This window comes from Sceloporus undulatus, chromosome 1 (genome assembly GCF_019175285.1).
Source record: "Sceloporus undulatus isolate JIND9_A2432 ecotype Alabama chromosome 1, SceUnd_v1.1, whole genome shotgun sequence".
NCBI lineage: Eukaryota > Metazoa > Chordata > Lepidosauria > Squamata > Phrynosomatidae > Sceloporus > Sceloporus undulatus.
In genome coordinates, this window is record NC_056522.1 from 364,153,590 (window position 1) to 364,165,066 (window position 11,477).

Below are 11,477 nucleotides of genomic sequence, written 5' to 3' on the forward strand. Positions count from 1 at the left end.
ATTGTTTCCAAAGCACAGGTAATAGTTGAATGGAACTACAGTTGGCTGGATGGTTTTTTGGGTGAAGTCCTCATGTTATTGCTGTGGGAAATTAGTCAAGTTAAGTAGTGAAACTAGCAAATCTACACTCTCAGTTCAATAAGCAAATATTTGTTAACTTCTACCTACTATTCCTGTTACTGTATTATTTTCTGATTAACCTCTAATCCTTAATTAAACTTGAAAAGCTGGACCATGCTTCCCTATTAAAGTATGGACCAATGCTTTACTGGACTCACTTACAGAAATTAAGCTCACTCTCCACCTAGTGGCTTACTACTTTTACTAGGCAAATCTCTCAGAGAATTTTTTTCCTACCTCATTGATAGCTCCTTGGAGGAGATTTGACATGTGTTGCGAGAGTAGTATGGATGTTAACCAGTGTTAGACTCTAACACAGAAGGAAACTTACAGGTAAACTGCTGTTACAGCTTGCCTCAAACTTGAAAAATGTACAAGTGCACTTGCCAATATTTTAATGGTTCTATATACAGGAGTATAATTTTCTTGTTCTAAAACTAGTATGTTTTTATAGGAAAATAATGTGCATGATAAAACATTGTTTTTTTGTTCATTATTTAACACTTTAGCATTGTATCTGTGGAGTTTTAAAATTTCTATTTATTTTTATTTAGAATTTTGAGTTTTTGTGTGTATGCTTTATGTGGTGTTATGCATTTTTAGATTAACATGTATATGCTTTACTGTATTTTTGTATAAATAAATAACACAGAAGTGTCAACATTGCATGACTTACTGCTTCTTTCTGTTGCTAACATTTGTGTTGCATTTTAATGTATGTCCATTCTAGTTTTTGGAGGCTTTAAAACATACAGTACTGCTTAAAAGGAAACATAATTGCAGGGATACTACAGATATAGTTTTAATATTATCCCCAGTTACAAAAGCATATATAGATTTATTAATAACCTTTTTTCTTGATTTCCAAAATTTGGGATTTTTATGATATGTTTACATAACATTTGAGAATGCATGATCTTGCTGATTCAATATTGGTAGTACATTTGCTCTGAGATCCAAAGAACTACTTCAGTAATGATGGTGGGATTTTTTAAAATTCTAAACAGTAGACACCTGCCTCACTTGTGAGAATGTGAGTCAATGAACATTTTGCCATGTGGCATGAAGGACTGCAGTATGAAAACAAGGGTAATGTATGCAGAGAGATCTTGTAGCACCTTTGAGACTAACTGAAAGAAAGAAATTGGTAGCATGAGCTTTCATATACTTCAGTCTACTTCCTCAGATGCAAGCCTATGAAAGCTCATGCTACCAATTTCTTTTTTTCCAGTTAGTCTCAAAGGTATTGCAGGATCTCTCTAGGTACTGATTCTGCAGACTATCATGGCTGTATCTTTGAATTCAAGGGCAGTGTATGTTTGCAATGTAACATACATGAGCATACATTTGGTTGCAGAGGCTAGCACTTGCCTTTTGGCTGCCAAAAAGGTCTGGCAGGTTCATCTACTTTTGGTTCTGGTTTTTCTTTCTTATCATTTGTTTGTAAAACCAAGCAGTTTAGATCACTACACTTGTAGCTCTGCCATTCTATGGATGTTTGAAAGAGTGTTGCCTAAAAGTTATTGTTACTCCCAACCAGAGTAAGATTGTCAAATCAATTGGATTTATCTGTATGTTGATTCACAATTCCACAATTGATTCCATAGGTTTACTTCAGTTGGGATTAACCAATAGGATTCCAACCCATTTTTTATTAGTAAGGTACCCATTCTTTAGCTTAGAAAGTAGACTATCAGGACAAAAATAGTGTAGTGGAGAGTAGCTCAACCTAGAGTTCAGTCTGGACATTTTGATTGATGCATTACCTGCTTTTGTGGCCACTGACCTTCTATACATTGGAGAAGGAAGGAGCTCTGTGTACTTAAATGTCCACCTCCCTTTATTGTTGTACAGGATTAGTGCAGATGTTTGCTGTTTTTTAATAACAGTGTTGTCATAGAGATACCGTATATACTCGACTATAAGTCGCCCTCATGTATAAGTCGAGGTCAGGTTTTGGAGGCAAAATTGTGGATTTTGATATGACCCTTGGATAAGTTGAGGGTAAAACTTAGGGGCATGTAACAAAGGATCTAAATGATGAAGCAAAGGAAAACAATGCCAAAGAACCTGCAAAATGATGGCAGGCATAACTGTTTTAACTCATACTAAAGGCTGGATGGAAGAGAGAGTAGACAGAGGAAGGTCAGTGCTTCTAAAACAGATTGCACTCTTGCCTTATACCAGGGAATCGTTCCCTTGTTAATAAGAGTTAAAGTACAATATTTACATTTGGCCCACGGATAAGTTGACCTGGGATTTTTGGGTCAGTTTTTTGACTAAAATTTCTAGACTTATACATGAGTATATACAGTATTCAAGTGAAGGTGTAGAACTGGAATTGATAACCATTCATTCATTCATTCATTCAGAGTTTTCATACCACTCTCTTCTACCAGAGCAGTTTACAAATTGTTAATTACACCATTCCCTGCCTGAGGCTTACAATCTAAAAAGGACATGAAACAAATGGAGAAGGGAATGACAGTGGAGAAGGGGATCAATACTTTGGAGAACATCACAAGAAACCTCTGGCTTTCCAGTGTTCTGGATTACAGTTTCCAGAATCCCTTGTCATTGTCCAAGTACTGTACCATTAAATACAATGGCATAGTAAAATAGTATCCCTTACATAAAATGGCAAAATCAAGGTTTGCTTTTTGGAATATATATATATTCATTCCATGAGTAAAAATTCAGTGGATATGGAGGGCTGACTTTATGTGGTACTTACAAATCTTAATGGTAGACCACATGCCAATTTTTGAGGTTTTTATCATTTTTGAAAACTTGGAAAGCCACCATGGTAATTCCACATGTTTTTTATAATATGGTGGTTGGAATTCTGTTGGTGAATAATGATCATTTCAGCTCAATCTTTCCTGCATTCTCTTCTAACTACACAGTGAACAACCACCCCCCAGCACATCTTGTAAGCAGCTCAGTGGCTGCAACACAGTTATTTCCATATCACTATAGGGCAGGGTGCACAGCAATTACATATCCAGCTATTTTCCTGTAGCTTTGCATATTGCAAGGACCCCGCAGTGTATCCTGATACAGGAAAAAAGATGGAAATGTGCCTGTTGTCCCCCCCCCCAAAAAACAACAACAACAACAACATGGAAATGCCTGCCTTGGGAGTGTGTGTGGCTGCTCTGCTTGCAAGCTGGATTTTGGGATGGTTGGCATCAGGGGACACAGCCATGGAGATTGAACTATGTGATACATATATGCCTACCCATTGTTTCAATTGTAACTTAATACAGAGACTTATCACCTACCAATAATGGCTCAGTTGCAGTCTTAATTTGACCAGGCCTGTTGAATGAATAAAAGGGTTGACCTGTCAAGCTTATAATGCCTTAATGAGTTGGGATTAATAGTTGGATTTAGCCCAGTTGTCCTTTGAGTAGTAAGAGCGTTTGACTACTATTAGAATATTAAGACAAAGCTTCCAGGACTGGATCTCACAGTCTGCGTAAGAGAGAGCTCTGATTTGGTTCATGCTTCCTTCAACCATTGGGAATTGAAGTAATCCTCTAACAAAACTCCAGAAGTCAAAGCTTCAGTCCTGTGGAAGCCTGCTAAAAGGCTCTAGTTAAATACTGTTTGAGTGAATGAGATGCTGCTGGGATATATCTGAGTACCTTGAGGATGGAGGTATTAAGACAAAATAAAATACACTAATTAACTGTTAATGCTAATACAGAGTTTCTACTCTGCAACTGGAATCACATTTAAAGTTTCCTGCATTGAGTGTTTGGTTGACTGTTTAGGAACAGGAAAAGCATGTTTAAAAACTTTTATATCTTAAAAGTTCAGGTATAAAATTTGCCAGGAGTTGTATCAGAATAAAGTTTTTGTTGTATGCATGTGTTCAGAGCTTTCCATTTCCAGCCCTTCTGATTGGTTTATCCTTGCATGTTCACTGTCCAGCATGAAGCGTGCCAGTTCACTGAATGTTCTTAACATGGGTGGCAAGGCATCTGAAGATCATTTTCAAGTAAGAAGCCCTACAATATTCTTGCGCAACTAAATGATACTAGCAGGGCTTGGATTGAAAAGCTGTATCTTAAAGTAAAGTGTCAGCAATCTTGGGTTATTCAGTTTCAGAGGTTCATATACTCCATACAGCAAGCTTTTTGCCACAACACCTTGCAAACTGCTTTATAGTCTTTGCAGTTGTGTACACCAAAATTAATATTTTGAAGTGGTCACCAGCAGCTATTTCCATTTGTGAACTCTTCCTCAGAATGATGTTTTAAAGTAATTCAAAGCTGTTCCTGCTCATAAACGCCCATTTGGCTCTACAGTCTTAGAGCAGTCAGCCAAAACAGCATCATATACTTGGTCCTTCCCATAGACCAGAGATACCCAAACTGTGCTCTTTAAGGGCTTTTGGACTTCATCTCCCAGAATCCCAGACTATTGGCCAACTTGGCTAAGGCTTCTGGGAGATGATGTCCAAAATCTCTTAAAGGGCACAGTTTGGGGACTGCTGCCATAGACAGAAGATGAGATGCTAAATTGTAATTGTACACTGCAGAGTACAGGCAGTGATAGCATTTTATGCATATCTTGCTTTTGTCCTTTTTTGAGAAAATGAATATTTTCTTGCCTAAAATAAAGAATGAAAATTAATTTGATACAGACATGCCTTCATTCTATGGACTTATATTACTTCTTTGTATGAAGCTACTCTTAATAAGGGGTCAGAGTTTGATATGGACACAAAACATAGTAAGTTGGACAGGCAGGATGCAGCTTATCAGTGTTGCTGATAACTGGATTAACACCCATGATTTGGTGTTAACAAAGATCCGTAAAACTCTTGAAGTCTCCCCTTCCACATGCCTCTTAAGATTCCCTCATTGCTCAGTTCATATTGTGATCTTTCACGCCCATCAAAATAGCCCCCATTCATAGCTGCCATCAACTTTGTGTACAGAGAACAGATAGAACAACGACTCTGGATTTGGTTTTCACTTTCCCTCAGTTTCTAAAATACAGGGTCTTGACACTTTCCCCCAAACCTTGTTAAGATCCTACTTTTTAGACAATCTTTTTAGTACCTACATTCTCTCATGCTGTTTTGTATAAAAATGATACTTCTGAATAGTTTATCCAGCAAGAGCAAGAATTGCTGTACCTTTTTCAAATAATGTAGACTGTAGATTCAAACTGAACTGAGTTCTAAGTGATAGATGGGTATTAAGAATTACAATTGTGCCCTTTCTTTCTGTAGGCTCTTGGCTGTACTTTGAGAGATTGGAGGGAGGGTCCATAGTAGCTTTTGAGCCATCACTAGGGGCCATAAAATTGACACCATGTGATAGAATACCAGAGGCGTTTTTGGGTGAATAGAGGTAACTGCACAGCAACAGTCCTCTTCAGAAACTGGGCAATAGTCTTAACACTTTGTTTTGAAGTTCTTGTTGACTCTGGCCTGTTACAGACAGCCAAAATAAAGCTGCTTCGAGTCACAGTGGACATATGGGGTTTCAATGATGCATGTGTCCTAAGAGTCCAGAAGCCACACCAAAGCCATGCTCCAGTCCTTAAGGCTGGAGCATGGCTTTGGTGTGAGTTCTGGACTCTTAGGACGCATGCATCATTGAAACACCATATCTCCACTGTGACTCAAAGCAGCTTTATTAGAAAACCCTTAAGATAAGCCAGGGTCTCAAAACAGTAGACCTTGTATATTGTTTGTGTGGAATTATACTTTTTATGTGCTGCAGCCTTTTCCTATACAGTACTTCATATAACAGCTTTACCTAAATTATCAGTGTCCTGTGTTATGCCTGTTAACTAACAAATAACTGCAACTAATTCATGGAGAAGTAGAAAATGCTTCAGTCTTGTTGTACAAGGAAAGCAAACACAGTCTATATAGAGGCATTACCAGTTGTCTGAGATGCTCTTGTATTGATATGAGATGTACTCCTCTTATCCAATAATGTCATGTTCAGTTGTAAAATTTGTATATCACCCAAATGTTTTAAATACAGATTTTCTGTATGTTGGATAATCAGATATAAACAGAGAAAATGACTATAAAATAGTATTAAGGCAGTGTGGGGAGATTTCATGTTTGCTGGATCTACTTTTATTTTTGGGAGAGTCCAGGGCTAGGTGCTAAAGATATATGTTTAGAATTAAAGAACAAAATGCTTATGGACTTAGGAATTTGTTTGATTTACCAGTGCTGAATTTACAGTCCCTTCACACACAAGTTCATTTGTGGCTACCCCAAGTTTCTTCATTTTTACAGCCTAGTTTCAGTAGGAAAAAAACACCCCAGCTTATTGCTGCTGTATAAGATCCTGCTTTGTTCAGGTAATTCGAGTTAAACATGACCATGGTTCTGGTTTGTCAGTATTCAGTATTCAGTTGGAAACAGAAGCAGGTGCTTCTGATCTCATGGCTGCATTGCATTGGGGAGTCAGCCCATTCTTGTAATGGGAAGAGACAATTTAGCTACTAATTCTGAACCAGGCCTATATCGGGGTGAAAACATTTCTGTTTAGGTGTGGGCTCTTTGAAATGGTACTGCTATGAACTGCAGTAAACCTATTGAGAAATTAGAAAGGATCAAGTTGCTTTTTTACTTTTGGTATTGTTAACCTGGGCTTTCTTTGTGCTTTTTCAGTTTGTATTTTGAAATGGTTAGAACAATTTGGAATTGTGCATAAACTCTTTCCATTCTTTTTCCCCATGCAGGGACGAAATAATTGTCTGACAGACTCAAGAGCTCTGAGTGCCAGTCACACTGATTTGGCCCACTGAGATTCTGGGACAGATGCTAGCTAAAATACATATTTATACATATATCTCCCTTGCGCATTATGAAGCACTGAGGTTTACAGTTTTTGGGAGGTTCCCCCCATCATTGTCTTTTTAGAGCTGTCTAGGTTAGAGACATTGTTGAATGGACTCCTTTTCCTAGGCCATAAAATAAGTGGAATTTTAAAGGACCTAGAGTCAGTGACTACCTTTTTTATGCAAAATTTATTGTTTCTTCATTGCTAAAAATCTGGAATTGTTTTACACATCCCTGTATTGCAGCCTGCAAAAGCAAGCAAGGGAGGAGGAACCCACAAAATAGAAAATGTCTGAAATTTTAAAGGGTGCAAAAGCATCTTTAGATGTTCTGTTAGAAAATTAGCGTGTTAGTAACTATTTATAAAGTTGATGGAATGAGAAACATCTCCATTAAGTTTGTTACTGTGTAAAATCAGGATTGTGTACAGTGAAAAACTTGTGTTGTCCTCCTAGTCACTAGTGATTGGGCTTCATAGCCTTTAAAACTGTAAAACAAGATACTAATACCCTAGAATAGGATAGTTTAGATACTCCTTCAGATTGTGGCACTTGTTGGCTGATCACTTGTGGCCTTTTAGGGCCCAAAAAATCAATGGAAGCAGTGCAATTAATATTTAACTGGGAGTGAAGAGCTCAAGAAATAGTCTAAAACTAGCTAGTTTATAAGTCTTTGCTTTTTGCCAGTCACCCGGAGCACTCCATATTTTCTTCAGGCTGGAAATACTGTTACGGTTATCTCCTAGTTTGATCTCTGTTCAGAATGAGAACACAAAAAGATAAAGCAATACTCGACTGTTACATTTTGAAGCTGCTGTGCAAAGGGGCCATATGGAGGAACTCGCTACTAAAATTGTCAAAGCAATTTTTCTTCACTATTACACTAGGTAATAATTTTTACACTATTACATATTGCTTACACTTGGTCGATGCACTGTCTGTTCTCAGGGGACCAGGAAGGAGAAGATGATTGTTTCATTATTTGGTTTTGTAAGCTAATGAAACATAAATGATTTTTAACTTTATCTCCATTTTGCAAAATTATTTGCAAGTAGGATAGAGAACAGGTATATAATTTGTGGGTAAAAGTTAACATGCTGGCCTGTGGAATGAAAGTAGGCGATTTGTTAAATTAGGGTTTTAATGTCACTAAAAGTGAATACAGTACCTGTTTTGTAAATTGTTTTTAAGAAGACTTGTACAGAATGCATCTGATAAAATTGTGCTGTTTGTTTGTATCAATTGAATCCTGAAATGATAATTGTGTGATCATTCTCTTGAGACACATTGCTCTTGAGTGGAATATTAGGAGAACGGCTTCTTTCTGTGAGCTGCCTCAGGTCTCACTCTGGGAGAAAGATGGCGTATACAATAAATAAATAAATAAATACTTGCATATGCCTAGTGGACATTCTTACATTGTTTTTTGCCACCTTTTGTTAAACTCTGAAGTTCTTCATATAATTTCAATTGGCCTTGGAATATTAGTGGGATGAGAGAAGAAAAACATTTACTGCCCAAGGTCTACACAGTTCATCCCTAAGTTGTATGTTAGACAACTGTGGTCTGTCTATTGGCTGGTATTTTTCCTTGATAATGTCTCCATCAGGCGTTCTCTTCTGTAAAGGTAAACTCTTCCTGATGTGACAGCTTTCAGTACTTCTGAACATTGAAAGAGACTTCACGTATGTGAAATAACCTGTAGAGAGCTAAACTCTGAAGTAAATGCACTGTTATGATATGGATGTGTCACTGATATAGTTCTAATAGAAATTTGGACTATTTCCATATGCTTGGAGTCCTGTTGATAAGTAAATATGCAATACTAAATTTCTTTTAGAAAGCAAGACTAGATCTGCATTAGTGCTTTAAAATAAAACCATTTTAGATGAATGATTAATAGTCTTTTCTGTATTTACAAACTGGGGTGTATGTTAAAAGGATGGAAAAAAAATCTCTTATCAGTCTCTCTGCTCGCTTAGCACCTTAGTTTCTGATTTAATTTAGTTTTAGCAGTATAATTCCAAGAGGAATAACTTGTGGACGCTTGTCTGTACTTGCTAACATTTGGAATTATGCCATTCCGCATCTTTACATGCCATCATTTTCAAATGGAGTATTCATGTTTTATCTTTGAAATTGGTATAGGTCCTGGGACAGGATTAGATTTCACAAACTTGCCATGAAGCTTAAGAATAAACAAGTTTGCATGAAGTGACATTCTTTGGGCTGGCCACAGTGATGTGTGGGGAACAACTCAGTGCCTTCTGTGCTGATCCTGTGTTCCAGGATGACAAGAAAACAGTGCTATATGCAGCTGCACTTGGGATACCATCCTGAAGATGGTCCATCTTACTAGGTTGCACAATGAAAGCATTCCTTTCTTACCTTGTTTGATATTGTGTCAATTATTTATAAAGTAGCTTGCTTCAAGGTGGTAAAAAGAATGACCTGTGAGAATCATGCTGAGTTTGATGCTTTGCAACAGTTTTGGCTGTCATCAGATTGGTCAGCCAAGCAAATACATTGCTTTTTAGCACATCAGTGACTGGAAGGGGACAGCTCTTTTCCTTCCTGCTTAGAGGCAGTTTACTCCCCAAAAACCTCTAGGTGAGTGTATATTTATAGTGCCTGTGGTTGTCTCATGCTACTGTATGGACAGCTTAACAAGCCAGTTTACTGAGTTGTCATTCTTTTGAATACAGTCACCCCTCCTCCGTTTGAGAGCTGTGGTTTTGATTATTCATGGGGGGGTGACCTCCATTAAAGTTAATGGTGCATGCAGCCATTCAAGCTATGAGTCTTGAATATACACACATTTCCAAATTAATGGGAGGGAGGGTCCAGAACGGATCCCGCAAATTTGGTGGGAGGACTTATACCATGGTTAAATTGCACCTTATCTGAGATGGTGTTCTAGAAACTGTAAGCATAGATTTCTCAACCTTTCTAATCAGTTCAACAGAGAATATATATACTTGAAGTAAAAGGTTCCAGCTCAGCCTTTTCATTTGTAGTCAGCCATAAAGACATCTATCACACACACATTAGGGTCTTGTGTTGGGTGCTGAGGCTACCACCATTTGAAGTTGTACAGACTTAATGGCCTGGAATCCTTATTATACATCTGGAGTGGTTTCCCATAAGCGGCCATATTGCCATGAATGACATCCTTCCTTGTTCCAGATAAACTCCAAAACATGTTTTATGTTTCTGTCCCTAGTAGGTGTCTCCATTTTATAGGCTTCATTTATAATAATTGGTTAAACAATGGCTCCTACAAATATTACTGAATGCCCATTTCAGTGAAAGCTGTGAAAGGAATCCAGTGATTGCATTCACCAGCAGAACAGCACCTATCTAGAGAAGAGTCCTTTCCCTGCAGCCCCTGCGAAATAAGAGGGTCTGCAGGTGGAAGGCAAGTTTCACTACATGAGCAGAAGTTGTGCAGATTGTTGGATTTTTCCTATGCAAAGTTTTGTGAAGGATTGCAAACAGCATTATGAAATGCAAAGCATGTTCCAGTGCTAATTGCTTGCTTGGAACCACCCAGGTGGTGGTTATCCTGAACTACCTGGCATGATTTTATATAAATTCATAGACGGTAGGATTAACTGGTGGCAATGCAGTATTACATATGATTAGTCCTTTCAACTGCATCCTTCTACTACATTTCTACATCCTCTTTGGAGAAAGGGGACCTCAAAGGCATTGTTGAGGCCTCCCATCCCACTCTCCAATGCATTTTCCAGTCCAAAATGGTCCAGACCAGGGGGTGGTGTCTGCCATTTTGCTGCAGTTGGAGACACCTCATCCTTTGCCTAACCTGTTCAATCCTATTTTCAAAATGGGTGATCAGTTGCTCACTTCCTTTGGGGAGAAAAAAAAACGTAGAGGCCTAAAAACAGTGGGAGAGACCGTGAAAATGCCCACACTTGTAGTTAAATACATATTTGGAAGCCCTGAGGGATGTTATTGGCAGGATTTCCCCCTCCATCCACCTCTCCCATTTTTTCACAGGGGAAAAATATAGGGATGCAACCTTCCAAAGCTGAGGGAATTGTGTAGCTCACCCTACTTGAAGGTTATTTATCAGTAAGCCCTGCACTTGTGAAAAATCCCTTGAAAAAAGGAGCTGTTCATGGGACAAATTGTTAATAGACTATTTGGGAATAACTTAATTGTGTATGAAATATTGAGAACAGATAATTTGGAGACAGTTCCTTAAAAGAAGAGGCAACTGATCTATTACCTTGTGCCGAGTTCCTAATACAAAACAACTCACATGAATGAATATTCTGACAAGCTTGTCCATAGGCATTACAATTACAAGAGAGATTTCATGATGGCAAAGATTAAATCAGATAAAAGTGAGAGAGTAGTTCTGATAGTAGCTCCATTCTGTGTACAAATGCTGAAGCCAGTAGTGTTGAAACATGCCTAGGACTGTTGGGATTTCTGCTAGTGTCTGCAGAATATATTTGGACTAATTCAGACACAGCAGTAGTTAACAGAACAGAGATTAATGTAGA

The 11,477-nt window shown here is 38.0% G+C and overlaps 1 protein-coding gene across 1 annotated transcript in view; it reads left to right on the plus strand.

Moving 5' to 3' along the window:
* Positions 1–8,359, plus strand: part of KLC1 (kinesin light chain 1) — a 66,486-nt gene extending 58,127 nt beyond the window's left edge. Inside the window, exons 12-13 of the mRNA XM_042460737.1 lie at positions 4,060–4,126; positions 6,847–8,359. Coding sequence (XP_042316671.1) covers positions 4,060–4,126; positions 6,847–6,912 — 133 coding nt within the window. The 3' untranslated portion in view covers positions 6,913–8,359. The remainder of the gene's footprint in view (positions 1–4,059; positions 4,127–6,846) is intronic.
* The last annotated feature ends 3,118 nt before the right edge of the window (positions 8,360–11,477 follow it).